This window comes from Chelmon rostratus, chromosome 1 (genome assembly GCF_017976325.1).
Source record: "Chelmon rostratus isolate fCheRos1 chromosome 1, fCheRos1.pri, whole genome shotgun sequence".
Taxonomy (NCBI): Eukaryota; Metazoa; Chordata; class Actinopteri; order Chaetodontiformes; family Chaetodontidae; genus Chelmon; species Chelmon rostratus.
In genome coordinates this window covers 24675157-24702215 of record NC_055658.1, presented here as the reverse complement: position 1 = coordinate 24702215, position 27059 = coordinate 24675157, and the positions used below count along the sequence as shown (strand labels likewise).

Genomic DNA, 27059 nt, shown 5'->3' with positions numbered 1-27059 from the left:
CCTGTTGATTTATTGCATTTTTATCAAATGTATTACTTCTTGTTTAATTCATTTTTTTTGTTTTTGGCCTGACATTGTTTTTAATCATGCTTTGCAGAGCTGCATCTTATCATGAAAGGTGCTCTACAAATAAAGTTATTATTATTATCTATTCCATTGTTTGTATCTGCTCAATATCATCATGGCAGCGTTGTCACAGGTCAGCAAGCTGGAGCCAGCATTTGGCACAAAGCACCTCTGTACCTGAGCACAGCCTCACAGAGCCACTGGCGTGGCTGTAATCTTGTTTTACTTAAAATACTACACTTTAAAGATTGAGGCCCACATCCAGATGGATTATTCATGAGGATTCAAAGACATTAAAATGTATTTTTAAGTTTTATAATTCAAACCACATACCTCTGAAGGAGCCACATGGAGACAATGGTTTTGATTTGTATTTGCAATTTGCATTAACTTATCTGGCCTGTTTTTAAAATCTATTTATTTTTCCTGGGGCTGTTGAATCCATTCAGCCAAAGTTCAAACAGTTTAATTCCAGTTTCTTTACTTCTTTTTTTGGAGTCGGATCAATCGATCTGGTTGTTTGCCAGAACATGTGGTGTCATCGCCCTGCTGGGCTGTGTGATAATGTGAAGAGCATTAAATATTCAGCTAAGAGGAAGTTGAGTGTCACTACATTATCTGAGATGTCAGGCATTTATTGATGACTATCCTTTATCTGTTAAAGCTGGAAGGACACGCAGACACACACACACACACACACACACACACACACACACTAAACCACTGGGAGTAATATTATTTGTCTGATAGATGTAGTCTATTTGTTTCATGAATTATAGATCTTCCAAAATGTCATCCACAGCGAGTTGCTGGCTCTGACTCGCACACTGTGTGTATGACATCACCTTGACAGATGAGTCCTTTCAGCAGCACTAGCTGGAAGTTTTAACCGGGAAACTCAAAGGTTATTCAATCAATAAGTGAAGCTTTTTAAAACGCTTGGTTGTTTCCTCTACTGGCCTGAATCGTTAATTAGACCGAGGCCGCTGTGCCGGAGCAGGTAAGTCCACACAGGCTGCTCGTAAAGCTCAGTTTGTGGTTCTGCCTCCTTCACAGACAGACTTAAACAGATTTAAAGCTCCCCATCAAATGTGCTTTGATGCTTTAAGTTAAGCTATGGACCTCTGATGAATTTAAAACAACTCGAATCAGCATGCAGAAATAGAATTACAAGCAGAAAGAATTCACTTTGTGAATGAAAAAGCACTCTCCAGCTGCTCTGCTTATCTGTAAGCTTTTTCTTTTTTTGGAGATGGAATCCGTCAATGAATGTGTAAAGGAGATGTAAGAGAGAGAGAGGAGGATGCCTAGCTGCCATTAACCTGAGACCAGCCTCCCCTTCCACCCCACCCCACCCTCCACCCCTCTCCCGGCTCGACCCCACTCCGCCTCCCCTCATTCGTTCAGACTGGGCCCTGGTGGAGAGGAAGCTGCTGCCCCCTCGGGGATTTGGCATCATAATTATATAGGAAGCAGAGCAGTCTGCCGTCTGTTAGAGCTGGAGAGGCTGCAGGCTGGTCGCACATGTCCACTAATGTGCAGTGAACGGCTGGTTGTAACATGGATGTGGAGCTGCCTTTCTGACACTGTTGGGAAGGTAAGATCATCTCTTTCATTAACCTTCAAAGAGTTAATAACGACAGCGAGAGATTACCAGCTGCTCACAGTCTGTGCAGTGTGATCTGATTGTTGATTTGTCAGTGAACATCACTCCGCAAACTGCTGCCAAGTGCAATTGTCATGACTGTAACTGGGGTATAAATGAACTCAACAGATTTGGAAGCAGTTTAACAAAACTTCCATTTCTCTGAATGAAGCATGAAAAGTCGTTAAACCAATTTCTGTGGCTTTACGGAAACTCGTTCATTTTTGTCTGCAGGCTGTTCTTAATTTGATTTCTTGTCGCTGGGGATGATCAGAAAAAATGAGCAGGACTCCACATCAGCCTGTTAGTCTTTTACCAGATGATTGGATAACAGGATTGCGCAGAAAGATTAGAGGAAGTTCTGTAATTGTTCTGTTTGTTCAGTGTGTAAAGTGAAGATTTCCAATGTTGATTTGAAGAGTTGGAGCATGCTCAGAGGGTTGTTTATGGCACCATCTAGTTCCGAACTAAAATGGTTCTAAAGAGAACGTCTCCAAAATGGATCATTCTGACTCAAAAAAGGATTTTCCAGTGATGCAAGCTTTAAATTATATTTTCTGGTGCAATATAGCTCCTTGTGCTGAGGAAATTTTATCAATGGGGTTGCAGGACAATGTAGACTACTAATGTGGTCTTGATGGGAAGCATGGTCCTATAATCCGGTCATGACTCAGACGTCTGTTTTTCAATGTGTCACAGAGTAAGAAGAGGAAGCAGCCATGTCAGAGAAGAAGCCTCGAGGCTCAGACACGCGTCCCAAATGTGGCCTCCGCAGTTGGAGTGCTGACAGCTATGTTTGGAAGGGGAAGAAACGCTCCCGCAGCTCTCGCAACGGGTCGAGTCCAGGGGACCTGGAGGTGGAGGGGACGGAGGAGCTGGGTGTGCGGTCAACATCCTGTCCAAGGCGGCGCAGAGAGAGAAAGTGTAGCTGCAGCACTCTTGGGGATGCGTTGACGTCTGCAGACATTGATGTAGTGTGTCGGAAGGCCTTGTCCCGCCGATCTCTGCGGCAGAAGTTCCAGGACGCGGTTGGCCAGTGTTTTCCTCTGCGGTCCCACCATCACCACCATCATCATCACCACCATCCATCTGGCTCCTCACGACCCTTCTCAGTGCTCTTCTGGTCCAAACGCAAGATCCACGTCTCAGAGCTCATGCAGGACAAGTGTCCCTTCTCACCCAAATCTGAACTGGCCCGATGTTGGCACCTTATAAAAAATCATGCCACCCACCCAAATGCCTTGAAAGACATGGAGGTTCCACTCAAACCCAGTGCCTCATCTTCCTCTACCACCCCACCACAGACCCCCCTCTCTTGGGAGGACATCTGCTGCTCTCCTGGGCCTGGAGGCAGCAGCCTGGGAGGGGAGGACTGGGACCCTTCCTGTCCTAATGGGGGAGCAGAGGGCACCTGTGGCCACACTGACTACATCCTGGTCCCAGACCTCCTCCAGATCAACAACAGCCCATGTTACTGGGGTGTGTTGAACCGCTTCGAGGCAGAAGAGCTTTTGGAGGGCAAACCAGAGGGAACGTTTCTGCTCCGAGACTCTGCCCAGGACGAGTTCCTCTTCTCGGTCAGCTTTCGGCGCTACAGCCGCTCCCTGCACGCACGCATCGAGCAGAACGAAAAGCGTTTCAGCTTTGACGTGCGTGACCCATGCATGTACCGGGATCCCAGTGTGACAGGATTACTGAGACACTACAGCGACCCAGACACCTGCCTCTTCTTTGAGCCACTCCTTTCCCGCCCGCTATCGAGGACCTTCCCTTTCTCCCTCCAGCACCTATGCAGGACTGTGATCTGTAGCTGCACCACCTACCAGGGCATAGACAGCCTGCCGCTGCCGCCTCAGCTCAGGGACTACCTGCGACAGTACCACATTAAGTGTGATGGGGCCTGCGCTGTGTGATGGTCTAAAGCAGACCTCATGGAGACCCAGACAAAGGCAGGTTCTCCGGGCAACGAGGCAAGAAAATTGCTGTTGAGTTTGGCTATCTTGAGAGCTAGTGGAGCCAACATCAAGCCCATGGGACAAGAAAGCGAACCACGATAGCTGACTGTGACACACTGAGACGATAATAGAGACAATAATTAAGCAAATGCCCCAAAACATTCACTTTAATATCCTTAATGGAGTAAGGATTAAATCGTCAAGACATTCAACTTTAACCCTAAATTTTTGTGGAATATCGACTCTTGAAGTTGAGGCATTTTCCGCTTCACTTCAATGCAATCAGAGTTGCATTGTGTGGACATTTAGTATCTCTAGTGGCCACAAGAGGAACTGCACCTTTCAATGTGACTGGCAGCGACCAAACCTCCTTTCTTGTACCTAAATACATTAAAATGTGATGCTCTTCTGTGGTCCTGCACACAACTAATGCTGTCAAAAATTAGAGATATAGAGACTCCAACTGCATCTAGTAATATCAAAAAACATTATGAATTGTTCATTAACTTTCCAACTAAAGAAAATATTTAGACTTGTGGTGCAAAGTGTCCCTTTCCACAATTGTTATATCGCTGAAAATCCTTAAACACTGTTGTTGTCCAGCCAATCAATTCAAACCACAGGCAAAGGGACTCTGTGTGAGATGACTGATCACTCAACACAAATCATGAAGGTGGTTTTCTGTTTGACTTTTTATCCGCTGCACAAAATATGTTCAGGCACTCTGTATGGATGAGAGATACATAAAGACCATTATTGATCAAGTACGGTAAACATCACATATGTCACCTCTTTATGCCTCTCAACAGCTTCGTTAAATGGGACTGCTTTCTTCTCTGCAGCCACAAGATGGCAGCACAACTGCACTGACCAGAGTCGTTATACTACCCAGCTGCGTCTTTACCATTCAATCTTAGCTTGAAGCTTCTCTGTAAATTGGTATTTTAACATCACTCGTGCCTCTACAGCTTTCCCAAATATTGTTATTGAAATCCTGTTGACATGATGGGGTAGGGTAGCCTGCAGTACACCATAGGACTAAACACTCTTCTTAAAGTACTTGAATCACTGTGATTCCCCTTAGAGGTCCAATGTATTCACCACACTGATACACAAACCAATAAATGTCATTCACACTGTTATTGTAGTATGGCTGTTTCTCATTGTTGTTCTTCATCTCTGGACTGATTTCATGGTGCAGCTCTAGTCATGCTTACCCACGCCTGTTCGTGCTGCAGCCATGCCATGGTCTGACAGGCTAATGGTATGGAAAATGCTGCTTTTGAAGTGTCTCTCTCTGAAAACAATTCATCACACTCTCTGCAAAGGACACCTCTAAATGCCAGCGCTTCAGCAGAGCAAACGGAGAGATAAGGACATGAAAAAGGACTATTTCCCCCATAACGAGGGTGGAATTCAGATGTTTCAGTTGATTCATGTGTAGTTCAGCGTCTCTCTCCCTTCAACCAGCAGTGGAAAATATCTGCCCCGGGGTGAGTTGTATGAATACAAACCAGGGCATGAAATATTCATCATATGGCCATCAGCTCTTCAGGCACAAAAAGTTTTGTTTCTCAGCACTTGTCATACAGATATTAGCATTTTACTTCCACATGCATGCATTGGCTGATTTGTTGTCAGATTGCTTCCATCAAATTATCTGTTTTAATATTACTGTTTCAGATGATGTATAAGACTTAGAGATTAGAGCTGGTTTGGTTGACAGAGTTAGCTTCTTGCTCTTAGTTTAGCATAATGTTCACTTTCAACCCTAAACTTTACCCACAGAGCTATGCTTTTATAGCAACAATCAGTGACTTCTGCTGACAACTAACGGCTCAAATGACCTTTATTATAGAAGCCATGTTCATATGGTGCAATAGGCTGAATTCAATTAAGCTGCTTCACTATCGGGGCCTGGTTTTGCGCATGCTGCCTGACTGTCTACAAGGCTTACTGGAACACTTGAATTGAACCGAGCCATCATCAATGTTCTTAGTAACATCTGTGCTTTTCCTGCAATGACAAGTCAAAATTGTTTCACTCATCACTGAGTCCCAGTAAACTTCCCTGAAGCTGTTAAATCCCTCCATAATATAACGGTTTTCTATGAGAGAGGACAGAGGATGTCAAGGTGCAGCTCACCTGCCATGTTTTTTTATTATAAAAGGAGATTTAGTTTTCCCCTGAACACAGCGCGTTAGTCCTGATGTTGGATGCCACTGAAGGTCAGTTAAGTATGGAGAGGACCACTCAGCCGCCTCTCAGACTGAACTTTGAGAGCAGATAACAGACTGCAAAAATGCAGATTTATCAGGCAGGTTGGGTCTAAAGAAAAGATGCTATTAGGTGCATTATGGGAAATGTACCCATACTAATACACCAGTCAGGATATTTGAGCCTGTGTTGCTTCAGTTTTAACAGTTTTATAAAGATTTTCCTTTTGTTCCCCAACTTTATTGAAGAACAACGCTAAATCACGAAAGGTAATCAAAAACGAATCAACCTGTGCAACTGATGAACTTGGATCTCCATCTCACACCCATAAAAAGTCTCTCTTTGTGTTTGATCCCTTTGACAGCTGATGTGTCAGTGCTCTGGGACCATGTCCATCATCCTGAACCACATATGAAATATTAATGTTGTCTTGTATGATTCAGGTGGCAGGCATTGTTTTTCAGCAGCTCAAAGTCAGCGTCTAGTGTTACATTAGATTCATGAGACATTTGATATCCAAATCTGAGAACTGAAACATTGGATTGTAGAGTTTGAGTTCATCCAGGACAGTTTTATACAGTGTGTCGCATAACACACGCGACAGATATGGGGCCTGTTGTACATATTCACACTGTCATTCTTACTGATTTGAACATATTGTTATATTTCAGTGATGTTGCACTAAATTCTCCCCTGAGCTGGAGCTCAAACAGGTGAGTGGAGAGTCAGCCAATGGCAGGTTGCCTTTAACAGCCAAGGAAAGAGCCAAGAGCTACATATGCTGTATATTAATAGCAACTTAAACTAAGAAATAATTACTCAGCATTAATATCAGTGAGTGAACATGCATTTCTTGTGTTTTTAAGAAGATATTTTAAAAGTTGTTCTCTTAACAGTCTAGTTGTATTGAAAGCAGCTAAACAAGATTTAATTTGATTCATATTTTCATATATTTTCATTCATTCATTTCTGAGGCAGGTTGCATTTGTTGGGTTTAGAAGAAGAGAGAAAGCTCTTAGTTTGCAATGTAATGCTATATGTCTGTTGTACTTAAGGTAAATATGAACTTATGCTCTTTTCTGACAAATGTTCTTTCATCACAGGTCGTTGTTTTATGTCAGTTTGGCACTTATATAAGCATAACATATGAAAACAATTACAACTACTACTAGTTTACTGCTGTTACTTCTACATCTACAAATAAAAATGATCCTAATCATATTGACAATTACAGTCCTAATCACAATTACAATCATAGACAATGTACTTTGTTCTGGTAAAGAAATCATAAGAGGACAATGCACAATGTCTACTTTTACTCTTGGTATATTAAGTAAGTAATTGTGCTTTTTGTTTACTCTTACTTTAGTAAGTAAGAGTTTAAATGCAGGTAAAAAACAAAAAAGCAGTGAAAGTAAAAGATAAGATAAAACTAAATACAAAATAAAAAGTTGAATATATATATGTACATATATACACACACATATATATGCAGTGTATATATATATATGCAGTATATATATATATGCAGTATATATATATGCAGTATATATATATATGTGCATATATGTGCATATAAAAGTACTTCTCCCACCGCTGCTGCAGCTATAATCCAGTCCTGATCTCTCTCCACATTTAAACAACAACTGAATCTAGTCGTTTTTAACAGTATGTTCCGTATCCATCACAGATTTGTGCAGAAACAGCGCGAGATCGTAAAGAAGATTCCGAATCTGTCTCACGCTGCGTGGCTCCAGCGTGGGCGGGGTTTCAACATTTACGTCATGACGTAGCAGGCGGGAGTTGTTTCCTTGTTTTTCAACGCAGCGCGGGAGATTTAGGAGCAGAGGACCGAGTCTGTGGAGTCGTCCGAGAAAGTTGTAAGTTGTCATATTTCTCTTTTATCAAATCATTGCTAGTTAGATTACGTCTACGTTTATCCTCAGTGAAACGCGTCAAGTCGTGAACTTCGTTTATTAATCCGGTCGTTGAGTTTTAAATAGCGCAGCAAGCTAACATACACTAGCTGTACTGTGAGCGTTAGCTCAACTCTTCGGCTAGCTAAGAACCAGTGGTGGGAGATACTGACAGGGCAGCGGATACCTGTGCTGTACAGACTAGTCACATATCTGTAATGTTCACGTGTTAGTTTATGTTTGTGTTTTCTGTTCGTCAGTCTGGTGGTTTGTGAAAATGCCTTGTGAGAGGAAGCCGATGCGCTTCGACCACTCCGAGGGACACACCGAGGTCTGCTTCGATGACTCCGGAAAGTGAGTCAAATATTATAAGACCTTCATTTATGTACAGTTGTTACTGTCTGTTTTCACTGTCTGTGAATAAATGCTCTTATCTTTTTGTATGCTGTGCTCATCCGTTAGTCTTTTTGGTTTTATATTAACTTTAAGTTCTGAATATCTGTAACAAATAGAGGCTGTCGTTCAGATGTATGTATAAATGTAAAAAAAAAACAGTTCATGTGGGCCTTTCTAAACGGTGGTATGAATAGTTGAAATGTGTCTTATGATCTTGTGTCAAACGTAAGGTTTGCTGAATCAGCCAAGACTTTCATAGACTGCAAGACCTGCAAAACCTCCTACCTTAGAGGTGTTCAGTACACCTCAAATTCAAGTTTTAACCCCTAGGTAACCCCAAATCTCAAAGCTGAAATGAGTGCATTGAACCATTCGTGTTATGAATCAGGAACTCCTCTCACTGTCGACAGAAAGAGACATCGTCAGTTCAGCTTTGATATACAGAAGGTTAATGACAGTCAGTCTGCACACAGGTGGTTACTGAGCAGGTAATTTTTATATGCAGCAGTTGTGCCAGACAGAAGAAAACCAGTAAGAGAGTGAACTTTCTGATGACTGTCAGAAACAACATCATAACATCACATTGTAATGAACAGTGATACGAAGCGCTTAGCTAAGAAAACGTTGAACAACACATGGTCAGTGACTGACCTGGACTGAATGATGTGTTTGAAATAATCAGCTTCCACCTGTAGTCTGTCCAGCCTGCGCTGCACAGTCCATCAGCCATCTCATGACTGTCAGTAGAAATAAAGTAAATTAAGATATACACACAGAAGACTATAGAAACTTTATTCATTCATTTATGGATGGACTCAATTAAAATACACACAAATGTAATGATGCTGAACAGCACAGTAAAGGAATAACACTGAACTGAATCCTCATTCTCAATCCTCATCCTATAGTAAACTGATTAAAAAACCTTCTCAAAGATGACAAATAAGTTGGACATTTGTGTCTTACATCATCATGTCTGAATCTGAATTTTCCTCAGGTTCATTGTAACCTGCGGAAATGATGGAGATGTTCGGATTTTCGAGGGACTGGATGACGATGATCCAAAGTTCATATCCGTCGGGGAAAAGGCGTACTCTCTCGCTCTCAAGGTCGGTTCACCCGTCTCCTTCTGGCAGATTTAGATGGTTTTGGGATCTGTGATACACCAACTCTTGATGTAAGATTGATTTCTAGTGACACATTTCGACATTTTCTTTCCTCCACAGAACGGCAAGCTGGTGACGGCAAGTTCGAGCAACACAGTGCAGATCCACACGTTTCCTGACGGCGATCCAGATGGCATCCTCACCCGGTTCACTACCAACGCCACACATGTCGCCTTCAACAGCATTGGCTCGAGAGTGGCTGCCGGATCCAGGTACTTAAGATGGTAGAATGACCTGAAAAATATTAGAAAAAAGAAAAAGTTATGATCACTTTTGAGAAACACAACTGGAAGCAGGGGAAATTACTAGCCTTGTTCTGCCCAAAGGTGATTAGCACCTCTAAAGGTCTCTAAATAGCACATTGCATCTTGTTTTAAATGTACAAAACCAGAAATTTGTGGTTTCATGTGCTGTGACTATTTCCTGTTGGGTGTGATGAGTCTCTGCTGGTTATCTGATAATTTAGTCTATAAAATGTTAGTTTCCCAAAGCCCAAAGTGACATCTTCAGATTGCTTCTTTTGTCCAACCAACAGTCCAAAACCCAAAAACTCATCATTTACTATCATAGATGACAAAGAAAGGCAGCAAATTGTTACGTTTTAGAAGCTGGAACCAGCACTGAAAACATAACTTGAGTCAAAATTGTTGGCAAGGTTAATGTCAGACTTCATCAGTCACAAACTGCTTCAAAACAGTTACTCAGCCTTGTTTGTTTCAACTTGTTCATAACTGTGAAAAATGTAGAACTGGACCATAATCCTGGACAAAAAGACATTTTAAAGAATATATTCTGCCTCGAGGATGTCCAGCTGACTGGACGGCTTCATCTCTTCATCCTGAGGTGTTTTGCACCGCTGACTGATCTCAGAGAGGAAGCAGAGCTAAAGGTTGAGCGAACGTCACTTTTACTCTGTCGAACACGGATGCTGGTTTCGCTCCGGCTGCTCCTGTGGCAGCTGCTGAAGCCTTCGTGCGTAACGTGTCTGTTGTGTTCAGTGTCTTGTAAACTGTGATCTCATTAGCTTCAGTATTGTTGTTCCAGTCCAGAAAGAGCTGCACACAGCACCTGAATGATGTTTCCACCTCACAGACAGAGCTGCTCTTTGGATTGGTTTCTGATTAGTCCTGATTGGAGATAAGCGTCTGTTTGCTACCACAACTGATTTGCCCTAAACAGGTTTATGACGGCAATAAAAGCACAGAGCATGGCGGCGTATTGATGCTGCTATTTTCATCCTGGTAATGTCTGTTGTGATATTGATTTTAAAAATTCGAGCATTTGAGGCTGTTAGGGCGGATTTGGCATCTGCATTGTGGCGGACGTTTGGAGGAAATCAGGATTATTTTGCTTCTCTCGTTCATTGATTTGACAATTTGCACTCTCACGGCTGGCGTGCCCTTTCCCTCTATTCAGCCGCATGTGAACACTGATTGCCTGCACATGTCGGTTTGCACATATTTATTCTTAATTTTTCTGTTTTCCTCAGCGACTTCATGGTTAAAGTAGTGGAGGTGTCGGACAGCAGCCAACAAAAAACACTCCGGGGCCACGAAGCGCCTGTTCTCAGTGTCACATTTGACCCCAAAGATGACTTCCTGGTGGGTAAACCGTTTTCTCTGGATGTTAAATGTTTCTCACTTTCCCTTTTTGAGATGATACCTGGTGTTCTGCTGCAATTTGTCTTAAAATACAATTATTTTTCTGATTAAATTAAAGCACTGAACACAGTCTGTTCATGAAACAATACTGAAATGAGTGATTGTGAGATGTTTCTTTGAAGAAGTACACAGGGGTCGACACCTCAAAATCAACACCTGTCTGTACAGTTTAATGTAATCCAATACAACACCACAACACACTGCTTCTGAAATGACCTATAGTTGAATCTGACTCTGTCTCAGTCCCCACAGTTCAGTTCATCTTCATTGCATTGTATTGATTCAGGCAAACTTTTATTAAAGAAACCTTTCACCTGAAGTTTTTGACAATTAAAAACAATGTAGAGACACAGCAGCTGGATGTACCAGCGACTGATCACTCTCTTAAAGTGCAATGCATATGGTACGCGAGTATTTATTGAGATACAGTAAACGTACAAAGAAAAGATTTTGTCAACATTGAATAACTGCAGCTGCCTCGAAGCTTTGACGTAAGAATCAAAGCCTCACTGTCATCAGGCTCCTGAAGTGAGACGTTGGTACCATTACATCATTATATCACCACAATCCAATTCCAGTCTCTACCTGAAGAGCACAGCTGCACGTGCATCGTGTTTGGATGGATTAAATTTGATTGAAGCTGGCTTGATTAAGCCAAATGAAACTGTTCTGACCTAAAAGCAGCACCCTCAGAAGTCGTTGTGCTTTCTCTGTCAGGCGTCTGCCAGCTGTGATGGCGCCGTCATCGTGTGGAATATTGAGGAGCAGGTACGTCTGTTTCAGCACCTTGCGCTGAATGATTTTAGAAACGCAACCTTTATTTTATTTCTAAACTCTCCATCAGTCTGTCAGATGCTGACCTGCTCTTGTCCATTCAGACTCAGGTGATCAGCTGGCCTCTGCTGCAGAAGACCAACGACGTCAGTAATGCAAAGTCTCTGTGTCGGCTGGCCTGGCAGCCCGGGACTGGCAAGGTCAGTGACACATGTCTTGATTGGCTGAGTCTGGGGTCCACCAATTCTGCTCCTCAGTACAAACCACTTCAGTGATTAATCAATGTAAATAGCTGATTGTGATCTAGTATAAGATTAGAACACAGATCCTAAATAACAATGAATTCTTTGTGTGTGTCTGTGCTCAGTTTCTGGCAGTTCCTGTGGAGACAAAGGTGCACCTGTACCAGCGAGGGTCCTGGGATCATGTGAGCACTCTGTCCGATGATCTGCTGTCACAGGTGAGGTCCAAGCGATGTAGTGTTGATTGTGTCGATAGCTGCTGTGTTAAAACAGTTGACCTGTTCGTTCCAGAGCTCATCAGGTGTTGATACCTGCTCAGTGTGAAGTCACACTTTACAGCTTGTGCGTTTTGTTCTCGTTACCCCCTGTGTCGCTTCCTGCTCTCTATCCCTTCATTGTCCTCTATCTGATGGTCAAACAGAAGATGCAATAATTTGCCCTCTAGCCTTTGGTCTGCTGAAGCGTGATGTAAATCTTCAGACCAAATATCTGATCTGGAAACAGTCTTGAAAGCACCGGATGAACGACCTCCTCAGAACGTGGTTGAAATCACCCGAAGGACTAAATTTTCAGTCTGTCGGTGCTCTGTTTTGATTGTCTTTGATTGATCTGATGTTTGTTTCCTCTGCAGCCCATCAACGTGGTGGCCTGGTCTCCATGTGGGCGGTACCTGGCGGCGGGCAGTGTTGGGGGTTCACTGATGGTGTGGGACGTGAACAGCAAGCTGTGTGTAGAAAGGTATGTTTGTACGAAGTCTCCTGTTTAAAAAACTGGCTAAAGAAACATCTGCACTGTTCACTGGGGAGGAGGCTCAGCAGCAGCTTCTATAGGCTCAAAGTGTCGGATGATACAAACAACATACTGGCGATTTTGATGACGAAAGTTCAGGAGGTCATTAAAATGAAAATTGTTCATGGATGTGGTCATTAAACTAAATGGAAGTCCTTCATTTATGGGAGGGCAACATGGCTTTTTTAGCTCCTGATTGATCGTTAAGGCAAATCGTAGAGGTTTTGGTATTTCATGTCTTTTTACTTCTGTTTCTAAACTTCATATGAGCTCATTGATTAGCGGACCTGTGCAATGTGAACAAAACAAAAGAGTGATGTCAGCAGTAGGTGGCTCTGCTGATTGGACATGGCTCTTCATTGGGTGACGTTTTATGAACAATGAACTGTGAGTTATAGCTTGCAGCATGTGTGCTAATGAGGAGCTTGTGTTGAAAAAGCACTCAAATTAAGTGTTTCATTTTCATATCAGTGCTGAAGCTCTGTATTTTTGGGGCCCCTGTTTGAGAAGGGAGGGTTGGATGATATGTTAAAAACTTAAAACCGACCACTGTGAGCCTAACAACCTGCGGTTTCTGATATATTCACACAGGTGTGTCTGTTATTCAGAGGCAGAGCATTAGCTTAGCAAATTCAAATGACAAAAAATGCACCAAAAATCAACTGAATTATTCTATTTGTCCAATGGTCCAACCCTCCTAGACAGACGGAAATAAAGGTAACCTGAAGGCTGATGCTGTAAGAGCAACAGCAGAGATTCAGGATCACTACAGTTGAAGTTGTCTCGTCTCTGCTGCAGACAGAAGCATGAGAAGGGCTTCACAGTGTGCGGTTTGGCCTGGCATCCGTCAGGCACCCAGATCGCCTACACGGACACAGAGGGCTGCCTGGGCCTGCTGGACGGACTCAGCACCTCCAACACCACCAAGGCACCAGAGCAAACTCCAGCAAAAGACTACGACGACCTGTTCGACGATGACGATGACAGACTCATGGACGAAGGACTGAGTGACACCAACTCGCCAGTGAAGAAACCTGTCGCAGAGGAGGATGACGACGATGACGATGATTTCCTCGTGCCTGCAACGGGGCGGGTGAGGAACAGAGAGGCGATCCTGGATGATGAGAACTCGCGAGGTGAGTGAAAGAAGGAGGGAAATGTGTGGCTACAGATGGGTGACGAGTAAAAAAAACAACACATAGGTCGTTATGAAGGCATTTGTCCTCCATAGACTACTAGTGTCAGTGCTGCATGTTATAGATTCTCCATGTCTGGAAATCCACTGGAGGAATGGAGACTAGTGCAGCTGTTGCAGGACAAAGTAGGAAAGAGGGCAGAATATCAATAAAGGTGCAAATATAAAATATAAATAAAGATAAATGTACACAACGGCAAAATATGAACAAGGTTAACAGTAAGGATCATGAGTTGAGTGTTGACTGTTGGGGTTTAAGTAACGATTATTTTCATTATTGGTTAATCTGCCAATGATCTCTTTCAATTAATCCTTTACTCTCTTAAAATGTCATCACATTTGGTAACTAATTCGACTGTATGGAGGGAATTCAAATGGAAGATTATCATGAGGCTCTTTAGGACACCTGAAATAATGGCCAAATTTGACAATATACATTCAAACAAATGCTGGAGAAACTGTGGCCCACATATTGGCAATCAGATTCACATGTTTTGGCTATGTCCGAAACTGGAAAGTTTCTGGAAAGAAGTGTTTAAAACACTTAATGCAAAATGTGGGGTAAATATTGTAAGGGACCCAATGGTGGCTTTACTAGGTCTATTACCAAAAGGCATCAATGGAAGAGCCAAAAAATATCTTGTACAAATACTATTAGCAACAGCGATTAAATGCATCACAGTAAAGTGGCTGAAGCCTGACCCTCCGCCATACAGTATGTGGACTGAAAAAATAATGAAAGTATACCAAATCGAACAAATAACATACTCCCTAAGACTTCAAAAAGATATATTCACTAGAAGGTGGAGCCCTGCAGTGGGTATACTGTTATAGTGAGGAACCCATTTGATCTATATTATTGATCTGATATCTATATATCATTTTTTTAAATTCTATTTTTATTTTATTGTATTTTGTCTATCCCATTCTGTTGTATTTCATTTATTATTTTTTCATTCTGTCACTATAGCTCTGCCCTCATTTTTATTTCGGAATTGTTATCATGCCCATATAAGCACTAAGTTGTAAAATTTTGAGGGAAAAAAAAGGGAAAAATAGCAGATATGATGTATGTGATTTTGTATATATGTTCTGTTCAAAAAAAAAAGTCATCACAATACTCTGGAAAAACTGTTTACTGTGATTGTAGAACAGAGAAGCTGGAATGATGTAATGTTCCGCATTTTCACTTAAAAAATGGCTCAAATGATTAATCAGTTATTAAATTAGTTGCAGATGATTTTTCTGTCGATTGACTGATCGTTGCAGCTCCAAAGCTAATGGCTGAGAACATTGAGCGGTGCATAAAAGGCTATAATTGCCTAGTTTTTTCACAGGAAATGATTATATGTTATTTAACATTACTGCTTACGGCAGCCATCTACCTTGATTGTTTAAGTGACTGAAAACCACAAAAGATTCAGTTTACAAAAACAGCAGCAGAAATGCATCATTTCCTCACATCTGAGAAGCCGAAACCAGAGAACGTTTTCTCTTTTTGCTCGATAAAAAATGATTAACGACATTTGTGCATTTAAACATGAATAAAATCTATTAAAAGTAATTCCGTCTTTGTATGCGTGTTGTCCTTCAGACACAGGGTCGCTAAGGCTCGGTCAGGACAAGTTCGGGGACGATGACGACTCGGGCAGCGTTGTCGTGCCGGCCGCCGCCCCGCTGCTGCCCTCTCGTCCTGTCTATGACGGACCTCTGCCGACACCTCCCCAGAAGGCCTTTCAGCCTGGCTCCACCCCGGCACATCTCACGCACCGCTTCATGGTGCGACACACTGACTAAATAAATGTCATACTTTTATTTTGTTATATGGCCTCTAAGAATAACTAAAAACGAATCTTGAACTAGAGAAAATGACGTGTGACAGTAACCGCCATATTGTGCCTCAGATGTGGAACTCTGTGGGAATCGTGCGAGGCTACAACGACGAGCAGGACAACGCCATCGACGTGGAGTTTCACGACACGGCCGTGCACCACACCATGCACCTCACCAACTCGCTCGAACACACCATGGCCGATCTTTCCCAGGAGGCCGTGCTGCTGGCCTGTCCCAGCACGGACGAGCTCGCCAGGTAAACCTCCTTCTACCCCGCTGTTGTTTGTTTTTTTTCATTCACTCTGTTCAACTTTTCAACCTGCTCCTCTTCTCTTCTCAGTAAGCTTCAGTGCCTCCACTTCTCATCATGGGACACTAACAAGGAGTGGATGGTGGACCTGCCGAAGGGCGAGGACGTGAGAGCGCTGTGTCTGGGTCAGAGCTGGGCGGCGGTCGCCACCAGCACCCTGATGCTCAGACTCTTCTCCATCGGCGGCGTCCAGAGGGAAATTTTCAGCCTGCCGGGTCCCGTGGTCTGCATGGTCGGACACGGAGAGCAGCTGCTCATCGTCTACCATCGGGGTTAGGCACACACACACACACACACACACACACACACACACACACACACACACACACCCTGTAAGACTTGCGTGTTTTGAGGTGGTTTTCACTGTGATGAACTCTTCATCTCAAATGCACAGAAATAAACTGTAACCAGCAGCTGCTGTTAAGTCTAAGGAAGCATGTATGTAGATGCAGACTGTGCTGACGCATCACTCACAAACAGCAGTTTCCTTTGTTATCTTGAAGCTTTTGCGAGGCCTTACGTTGCTGCTTGTGTCTCATTTTCCGTCATCAGCTGCAGGGTTTGACGGCGATCAGGCTCTGGGTGTCCAGCTGCTGCAGTTCGGGCGAAGGAAGAGGCAGCTCATCAACGGCGAACCCCTCCCACTGTCTCACAAATCCTACCTGTCCTGGCTCGGATTCACTGCCGAGGGTCAGTTTGTCAAGTAAAACACCTCATTTATACAGAGTTAATTAAAAGAAGTAAAGCAGAAGCGCCGCCTGCCTCCGCCTGCACCCTGATCTTTAGATTTTTTGAGATGATTGCCTGATGGTGTTGTGGTTTTTCAGGTACGCCGTGCTATGTGGATTCGGTGGGTGTGGTCCGGATGCTGAACCGCTCCCTGGGCAACACATGGACACCAGTGTGTAACACCAGAGAGACGTGCAACAGCAAATCAGATCACTACTGGGTGGTCGGAGTACATGAGAACCCTCAGCAGCTCAGGTGAGCTCTCTCCTCTACACCTCCTGTTCTGTCGCTCAGCACAGACGTTGGGTTCCTTGTATTTGGTTTTTTGAAAAAATATGTTTCTCTTTTTTTTTTTGATAATTAGAATATGGTATTGAATGAATTGTGTGGTTAAAAAAATAAGGTTTATAAGTGCTTAAGAGTAAAATATGTTTCAAATGAGCGGACCAGAAGTTTTTTATTGTTCTAAAGCAGGTCATGTTTTTAAATGAATGTTCCACCTTCAGAGCACCTGTTGGTTTTCTTTACAGCGTAACAATCAGCTTGCAGACAGATGATATTAAAATATACATTAATATTTACTTCCCTTACTGAGATTATGGACAGTTGTGAGAGTAGTTGCTTGTTTGTGGGAAACACTGATATTAGAGATACCAGATTTGGCTGCTTAAAAGCAGGAAAAACGTGAATTTGGTTGTTTTTGCATCAGTGAAGTGTCTGTTCACCTGAAACCTGTGGCTGAATGAAACTCGCAGTACACTTTGAAAAATGGTCAGCGGGACAGTAAATCTGATCTGTGATATAAAAAGGCTGCTGTGATGTTTTTTAATTTCCTGATCCTGAGCCCTGGTGTAATCCTGCTGTTCTCAGAGGTTTCTTCATCCCCTGAATCCAGTATGCTCTTGTCCCCTCAGGTGTATTCCATGTAAAGGCTCCAGGTACCCTCCCACCCTGCCCAGACCTGCTGTGGCCATCCTGCCCTTCAAGCTGCCTCTGTGTCAGACCACCACAGAGAAAGGACAGATGGAGGTAAACACACCCGAGGCGGCTTGCTTTGCTCTCATGAGCAGTGAAAAGGAAGTTGTGTTTGATCCGAGTGTTCACAGTTTGAGATTTCAGTGGAGGTGAATGTTAAATAAAGTCGGCGATCCATCTACTTATCTCCAAACTAAATATTTAGCAGCCTAATGAATTTGATCATCAGCCTGTTGTTCGCTCACTGGGGATCAATATGGGGAGTTTTTATGAAATGTATATGTGAGCTCCCTCGTTAAGTTTGCTTGTTCGACTTTCATTTTCTCTTGATACTTTGCTGTATTGGCTCCAAACAGCTCTGTAGCTTTTTGTTGAACTAATCAAAGTAAGCAGAGGAGCCGGTTGTAGCAGCTGTTCAGATTAAGCCAAGATCCAACATCAGTGTTTGCTAAGTCTGTTTTTATACGACACTAAATTACAAGCTAGTTCCTATTTATTCCTACTGAATATTTACACCCAGTAGCTGCCAGGTGTATCTGGTGAGAATCTAAACTGAGTTGATAAAATGTTAGCTCACCAGTGTCTGACCTGTTGCTAACTGCTAACTGAAACACACGTATTTCTCCTCGTGTGCAGACATAATGTAACAAAGTAAAACTCTAGCTCATGATGCTGCAGTCCTGTTTGCATAGTTCATTGCTCTTGATTGGACAACACTATAGATGTTGCCGAGCAACCGATTTACACATTACAGAAGTCTCCACTAGCTCTACTAACAGTTGATATAAAATATGCCTGAGGAGGCGAATAAACAGGTAAATCCCTAATAACCCTAACCCTGTAATGTAGACTGGAAGTGCACAGTTTCCATTCAGCCTGCTGTCCTCTGTCGTCCTCCAGGAGCAGTTCTGGCGTTCGGTCCTCTTCCACAACCACTACAGCTTCCTGTCCTCCAGCGGCTACGAGATTGACGAGCATGGACAGAGTCAGTCCCAGAAGGAGCAGCAGGAGCTGCTCATGAAGATGTTTGCGGTGAGTATGAAAACACACCAGCTGTGGATCACACTTTGCTCTGACGTGTTCAGATGAGTGAAATGCAGAGTCGCTGTTTGTTCCAGTTGTCCTGTAAGCTGGAGAGAGAGTTTCGCTGCGTGGAGCTGGCGGAGCTCATGACTCAGAACGTGGTGACTCTGGCCATTCGATACGCGTCCAGATCCAGACGCATGGCCCTCGCTCAGCGGCTCAATGAGATCGCTCTGGAGAAGGCCAACCAGATCCAGGAGGAAGAGGAAGAGGAGCCAGAATACTCCAGACAGACTGCTGGGTAAGTCAAAATGCATCGTTGTAGTGAATTAGTGCAAAGTTTTACAGCCGACTGGACTTTGGATCACTGCAGAGGTTCTAACGTTGGCTTCTGTTGTTCAATTATTCAAGGTTTTGTAGAAAAACATATTTATATATGTCAAGATAGGATATTGTTTTGGTATTTGTAGTGAAACTCTGGTGTTGTGTACTGTTACTGTCAAAAACCTCAAATGCAACATTACTGCAGAATCTAAACTTTACGAGTTATTTAACTCTACTTACTCCTTCAAATGACCTGTAACATCGCTGGTTACTGTTTCTTCACTTCTGAATTCTGAACTACAAATAATTCATGAAGAAATTTAACTTCATCATTGTAAATAGAGTATCAGCTAAACTCAAGCCAGTCAAATTTGGATCTTCTTTTTGCTGCAACAAATTTTCATTTTCATTCATTGTCATTGTCAATGTATCTGTTGATTATTTTATCGATTAATTGATTAGTTGTTCTGTCTATAAAATATCAGAAAATTGTGAAAATGTCAATCATAGTTTCCCAAAGCACAAGACGACGTCCTCAAATGTCCTGTTTTGTCCCAAACCCAAAGATTCAGTTTGCTGTCACAGAGGAATAAAGGAACTGGAAAGTATTCACATTTAAGAATCTAAGAATCAGACAATTCTGACATTTTTTACTTTTTTTCTTAATTTTTTTTTAAAGAATTACTCAAACAAATGAATCGATTATCACAATAGTTTAATCGTTGGCAGCTAATCAATTAATCGTCACGGCCGTAGTATCTGCCTATGTTTCGTCCCCCTGAGCCTGCCGGTGTGGCAGCGCTGCTCTCCTTAACGACAGCTGGGCTCCACGCTGGGAGCTTCAGTAACTCGGTAACAGAATAAAATTGAGCTCGTCTGGTTTGTGTGCTCTTTGCAAGCTGTGTTCTCCAAAGATTGTTTTTGAAGGAAGACGCTTCACTCTGTAACACCACTGTACAACCAGAGTGGACTGTGACTGTGTGTGGTTGTGTCCAGTTGATCTTTAATCAATAATTCAAAAATCAGTTTCGGGTGCGATTCATGAGTCTATTCTGCGGACAGGTATGACCGGAGCGAGGCCACTGGAGGACGTTACTGCAGCAGGCGTAATCAGGAGGAGGAAGAGGAGCAAGAAGAAGAGCTCGGGGTGGTGGAGGAGGACGGACAGGAGATGGAGTCAGAGGAGGCGGCAGAGACCAGAAAACGTCAGTTCCTCCTCTTTCTTCAGCTCTTCTTGCACAATAACATGTCAGTGACACCAGCTAACGTGTCTCATGTGTGTCTGAAGGTGTGAATCCGTTTGCTAAAGATGCCGGTTCACCTGTGGAGCCGTCTCTGACACCAGGTGAGTAAACGCTCCGTATGTTTAAATGTGATGTTAACAGTATAATTGTGATCTCTGGTATACATTAATCATCACAATATACTGTCAAAGTAATTCATGTTGAAAAGCCTGGTGCCTTCATCCTCTATCATATCTGTACCTGCCTGCCGCTGAACACTCATCATAGTGTTTATCCAGACCGGAGTGATTAAAATATGACTTTAAATAAACATCTGATGTCTCTTTTTTGCAGTTGGTAAAGCTGGACGTGCAAATCCTTTCAAGGTAAGAACTACAAATATTTTGATCACACTACTGTTTGATTTCTAAATACTTAGAGGTGAATATTCAAAACAGGCGTATTGAGGGAGACGGACATGTTTAGTGGAAGATAAACATTTTGATGGGATTCATGCAGGTGCTCGGCTCTGGTAAGCCCTCGGCCTCGTCAGGTCAACCCCGAGTGACAAACATCCTGGACAACATGACGTCCAGCAGGAAGTTGGGTCCGCTCAGCGGATCTGCAGGGAAACCGAACAAAGGCCCCGTCCTCAAACCGCTGGCCCCCAGACCCAAGACGAAGGTATCGTTCACTCCAAAATACTCACAACATCATCGTGTCATGTTACCGCTGTTACCTGTGATGGCACCATGCACATCATGTCAGACTTGAGTTTAGACCTGGAGATTTTCTCTCCCTCTCTTCAGACTCAGTCCACTCTGCTGCAGATGACTGGCAAAAAGGCAGCCAATAAGAAGAGTCAGGAGAACACAGAGCCAGCTGCAGGTCAGCAGAAACGACCAGACGTCCCGCCTCCAACCTCACCTGCAGATAACACTGAAAATAAGAGGTGAGAGATGGAAACCTTTAACCCTCTGAAATGACCTTATTGGAAACTGCAGTGCAGATTTGACCTGGTTGTGATGTTGACTTTGTTCAGGCCAAAGACGGGCTTCCAGCTGTGGCTGGAGGACAACAGGAAGAGTATTCTAGCTGATCTCCCAGACCTGGAGGAGACCGACATCATCAAAGAGGCCATGGGACGCTTCAGGACGCTGTCAGCAGAGGAGCGATTGGTACGAAACGCTGAGGGGTTCAGAGAGGAGGGTGTGGGAGGTGCTAGCAGATTACATCCTGGAAAACTTGTGATTATATAACTGAGCTGAGTCCTGAAAGTTTTGACCCACTGATCTGAAATTTACTGGAAACGCTAACATCTCGAAGACGTTACTGATGTCACAAGCCCTGAAATGATAATTTATTTGAATTTTGCCTGCGGTCAGTGAATGTAGACAGACTCATTTTCAGCATTGACTGATAATACCTTAATACCTTTCAAATCTGTCTGAAGGTTCACAACTCAAACTCAAAGAATTAATTATTTTCTGCATCAAGTTAATGGCACACGGGTTCGGACAAAGAGTCATGATGCTTGGCTTCAGGTTGGGTTTGGTCATGTCTGCTGCACTAACCTGATGTGGTTGTTTAATAATATATGCAGGGAAAATATGCAGGAAAATTGACATTATGGAATATTATCAGTGCAGATAATAACAAAGCGAGAAATTCCAGCAGGAAGACTGGGGATGCAGCCTTGCAGCGACGTGTGGACAGAGGATGCAGGATCAACAGTTGCATGACAGAGTAACAGCAACTCAGAGCTTTAGCTTATATTAAAACACAGAATCGGGCTCTGGCCAGCTGCGGCTCTACACCACTATGTTGGACATTTTCCATAGCGTCATGTTTTTGATGGCGGGGGAAACAGGAGCACCAGGAGGAAACCCACAAAAACATGGAGAGAAACTCCACACAGAAAGGCCTGATGAGTCTGGGAGTGGTAATATGTTCTAATATCAGTATATCTCTAAAACGTAACAAGCATTAATATTCAGACTCTACAAAATCCTCAAATAGCAACAAGGAAAGGGGTTTTTGTTCAAAATGTGCTGCTGATTTTTTTGTCAAGACACTGTGCCAAGTGAAATCCTGCCATCGCCTCCCTCAGAAGGTTTATAGGTGTATAAAGTGAGCTGTTTCCAGTTAATACTGCCTGGATCTAATTTCCCCTGAAGAGCAAACTGAGAGCAAAAAACCAGAGAAACCCATCAATTAGCGTCTGTAAGACAGCGGTGATTATCAGCTGCAGATACACGAATCCCTCCGTCGCTGTGCAGCCTGAAGGCTCGTCTCTGCACTCAGATATCCAGGTCAAATCCTCTTATATCGCTTTCATAAGTAATCACACATAAAGTCATCATTAGAAAAGAGTTGAAGTAGAAGATTAAACATTTAAAACCTGGACAAACGGCCTTCAAGTGTATGAAACTCACAAACTGTTCGGTATTTAATTAATTAAAAAATCCATCGTATGGTTTGGTCAGTATCGGAGTCCCTCAGCAGTTAATGCTCAAAGATACAAAAAAAAAAACACTTTGCACAGCATTGAGCCCAAATGAATATAGCTTTAACATACGTCTTTATTTGAACCTGATAATTATTATTTATAATCATTTAATGTTATAAATAATTGATATTTTATTTAATATTTGCTTAGACTAGATTGTACAGGCTGAGTTGTACCCAGTCGGCTTTCTGCAGTGATCACATTTCTTAAAACCAGTTTTCTGAGCTGGCTCATTGTTACGTTTGTGATTTTGAGGTTTCTGTAAATACATCGTAAGCTTTCCTGTGGAATCCGGTTTATTGTGCGTGTAAACGCACTGAATGACTCCTGACAAATACTTCGATTCCTGTGAGGCGGTCATAAAAAATGACTAATGGACTCTCCACCAGTAAGTCGTCTAATTAGTCGACATTTTTTACCACTTTTTCTATAACCTCATTGCAGAAGCTGTGATTGTCATTGTTTAACTGCATTAACGAGCCTGAAGAGCACACAATGAGCCAGAGAGGAGAAAACCTCTAATCAACAGGTTAATTGTTATCGGCTGCGCACTGACCAGCACACAGCTGATTTCTAGCAGCATTTAAACTGAGAGGCTTGTTTACAATAACTGATTTACTAATTAAATGTGATTAATTCATTGAAGTTAATTAAACTTTTAACTGACTCCCATTACGAGATACTGCTGTAGTGACAGTTCTGACACAAACACTTAAATATTCCTGTAAAAAAGGCAAAAAGTTGAAAGTTTGTACTGTGTTTTTTTTTATTATGTGTGATAGGTGGAGCTGCTGCAGCCCCATCACAGCCTCCAACCTCCAGCAGAGTCTGTAGTGTCAAATGATTTACACTGGAAAATATCCTGGCTGTTGTCAGTCGACGGGTGAATAGATGAGGGTGGTCGCGTCGGTAATAGCACACCTCATCTTTTTATCCTCCTCGGGGCTGATGGATGTCAATCCGTGCGTTTGTCAGCGGGTCGTGACCCTGCATACATCATGACTCTCAGCAGAACGCTGGATGACACTCGACAGGCAGAAAGAAAAGAGGAAGCGGGTGTGAGGCGGCGGGGGGGGGGGGCGCCTGTTGCCTGGGAACCCTGTCGAGTGTGTTTTGGCAGCGAGGGCACAAAGCATTGATCTTAGGATAATACTGTGTGAGAGGCAGCGAGGTGGTCCGTCTGCAGGGGATAAGTGTGATGATGCAGGTTATTTTAAAGGACGATTCCAGAGTGATTTCCGTTTGTGTTCTTGTAAACAGATTTTCCATTGCTTTAATTTGTGTTAAAGTCCTCAGCAAAAAAAAAAGACACATCTTTTAACCTGCTTTGGTCATTCCTGAGGCTGGTTTTAAGGATTTTAAAGAAATTTTGGCCTTTTTGACAGCTAGTATTGCTCATTATTTGAATTTTACGCAGCAACACGTCTCAAACAAGTTGGTAGGTGGGACAGATTTTGGTAAAGGGACTTTGTAACTCTGCTCCAACAAACTGTTCCTCGTTGCTCAAACTTTATGCAGTGAAATATCATCTGACAGCAAATACGTGCACAGCTGGATATGAGCGAACACCTCGTTCTGTTTACTGTAACGACTTCACGATTCCATGAAGAGAAAAATTTGCCACGTTGTAACTGTCTGAGTTTAAACTCTTGACCAGATCCTTCTAAACAATCTGCTTATTTTCTTTCCCCTGTAAATATTTTATTCTATTATTTCAATTTGTAAAATATCAGAAAGCAGGGAATAATGTCAATCGCAAGTTGGAGTCTTCTTCTTCCTTGCCCTCACTTAATTTCACGTTGCTGCCACCAACTGTTGCTCAGTGGAAGCGCATTAAACGGCTGCCCGGATGTGAATCACAAACATCAAAAACTCTGAAGGCGACTCGTCTGATTGCTCGTTTTGGCCACCAACAGTCCAAAGCTCAAAGATGTTCAAGTCACAATTAGTTAATTATAAAACAGGGCAAAACTGCAAATCCTCACATTCAAGCAGCCGGAACCAGAAAATGTTTGGAAGTTTCCCCAAAACAAGAAAAAAAGAGCTAAAATATGAATCATTTATTTATTTTGTCCCTCTGAGAATCGATTGAGTGATCATTTCATCACAAATCTCAATTGGCATCTGATCAAACTGGGTTTGCTAATTTGATTTCCATCTTCCTGTAGCAACACACACACGCACGCACACGTGCAGCCTCTTGCTAATTATTTTTAGTTATTCAAATGAAATGCAGTAACCACAGAGGCTTTGACTTGCAGTTTGCAATGCATTAAAAAACCGGGACAGCGACCCTGCAGGCGGACGTTTAGCCCGAAACCTCGTTAACGTGTGCGAGTTGCTCCTAATCACATCATTCTGTCCAAATACAATAAATGACGGATGAATAGCGAGACGTCACGACGAGCACCATCCACCAGCTCCGTCTTGGTGGCGTTTGTCTGCTCGCTTGAATGTGCATGGGGTTAATGGAAGCGCTTCATTGGGCGCTGGAGGTGAAGAGTGTGTGTGTGTGTGTTTGTGTGTGCGTGTGCGTGCGTGTGTGTTAGTGGCCTCTGCTGCTGCCAGTCCACTCACCAGGCCCGATGATTCATCCCGGCTCCATTACGTCCAGGAAAGCGCTTCCTTTTGTCTCGGCTCAGAGAGGGGGGAAAAAATAAATAAATAAAAGCACGAGGAGGAGAAGAGCCAGCAGGCTGAAGAGATGCTGTCTGTCAATAGTGATTATACATGACAGGATGCAATTTCAAAGCGCAGCCTGAGTGTCCGCGTGCGTGTTTAGTCACCATCACGTAGGTGTTTGGAGTCCGGATTGAAACAGAAGAACAATACGCTTTCGTTTTTGTCCTGCTCTGTAATTAACGCGTGCTCTTCATGTCCTGTTTTTGTTCAGTCGTGGACGGAAAGAGCGAAAGGACAGACCGGAGACGCAGCAGATCTGAAGAAGAGGAAAAGAGCAGAAGAAGAAGAAGAAGAAGAAAGAGGAGGTGTGGAAAATGAAAATGGACAAGCAGAAGCAGATGAAACTAGCGCCAAGAAGAAGAAATCTTTGGATCCCTCCTCCAAGCTTTCGGCCTTCGCTTTTAACAAGTTTTAATAGTTTGCTGATGGAGGTTTTTGGTCGGATTAACGCGTGAAAGCTGTAATGTGTTTCCTGTGTTGATGAATGCGTTCTCTGTTCTTTGAGGCACTTAATCAGAGCATTTAAAGCCCTTTAAACGCCTTTAAAGTGACTATAACATCTATACAAACATGCTGTTTTTTCACAATAAAATAAATGTAAATCTTAGTTCACATTTTAGTCTTTTATTCCCTCTCTGTGGCATCGACTTTATTCACATAAAGCAGCCAAAAAGGGAGAAAATGTTTCCTGACTTCTGTTATCTGTCTGTGGATCTCAGCTCCAAGACCAGTGGTTCTTACTGACAGCATTAAAAAACAAATATAAAATATGTTGTTTCAAGTTTAAATAAAGTATTTCCTCCTGTTTCAAGCGTTACTGAAACAGTAGGGAATCGTGCATTTGTTGGGGACTATTTTTACTGGCGGATGAATCCACATTTGGTGCTATAGTGAGTGTTTGTGGCTGCTGGACTGTGCGTGCGTTCATGGTGATGAAGAACATGTCAGCCAGTATAACAGTGAGGCTCATTATGTGTTTTTAATGGCGCACAATGGCTCAGAGGATGAAGATCCATCTGGCTGTGATACACACAACACTGTATGTATGTATGTATATAAAATACCCCCAGATTTCACCTTTAATAAGATGTTAAATATTCTCACACTGTAAAAAACATCATCTCACCTGCTTCTGGACACATTTCAGGATGTTAAACTTTACACACATCAGTGGTCATGTAGAAGAATAGAATACATCTTTATTGTCCACCATGTTAGCTCATGTTACACAATAAAAACTGTAACTGATGACGTTCATGTGAAATGTGACTTGATATCTTAACATTTAGTCCTGAGTAACGGCTCAGCTCCCACAAACCAGCATCCGACACTTCCCATGATGCACTGGGTGGCATATTTTTGTTAAATGCTCCACACACCTGGTTTATAATGTAGGTTTTCTTCCTCCTCCTGCCGTTTACCTGCAACT

At 42.8% G+C, this 27059-nt stretch overlaps 2 protein-coding genes across 2 annotated transcripts; both read left to right on the top strand.

Annotated features, from left to right (window-relative positions):
- The first annotated feature begins 2430 nt into the window (after positions 1–2430).
- Positions 2431–3624, top strand: socs4 (suppressor of cytokine signaling 4). The gene has a single exon (XM_041942441.1). It carries the CDS (start codon positions 2431–2433, stop codon positions 3622–3624), a length of 1194 nt encoding a protein of 397 aa, XP_041798375.1.
- A 4087-nt stretch (positions 3625–7711) lies between these two features.
- On the top strand, positions 7712–26834 carry wdhd1 (WD repeat and HMG-box DNA binding protein 1). Its single transcript, XM_041936027.1, has 25 exons — positions 7712–7763; positions 8060–8153; positions 9193–9304; positions 9422–9573; positions 10851–10962; positions 11740–11790; positions 11901–11996; positions 12164–12256; positions 12670–12776; positions 13626–13963; positions 15617–15801; positions 15927–16111; positions 16196–16437; positions 16718–16855; positions 16993–17149; positions 17809–17923; positions 18770–18901; positions 18988–19193; positions 20279–20421; positions 20505–20561; positions 20794–20825; positions 20959–21123; positions 21249–21391; positions 21482–21617; positions 25842–26834. Exons 2-25 carry the CDS (start codon positions 8077–8079, stop codon positions 26043–26045), a joined length of 3378 nt encoding a protein of 1125 aa, XP_041791961.1. The 5' UTR covers positions 7712–7763; positions 8060–8076; the 3' UTR covers positions 26046–26834.
- Positions 26835–27059: the final 225 nt, after the last annotated feature.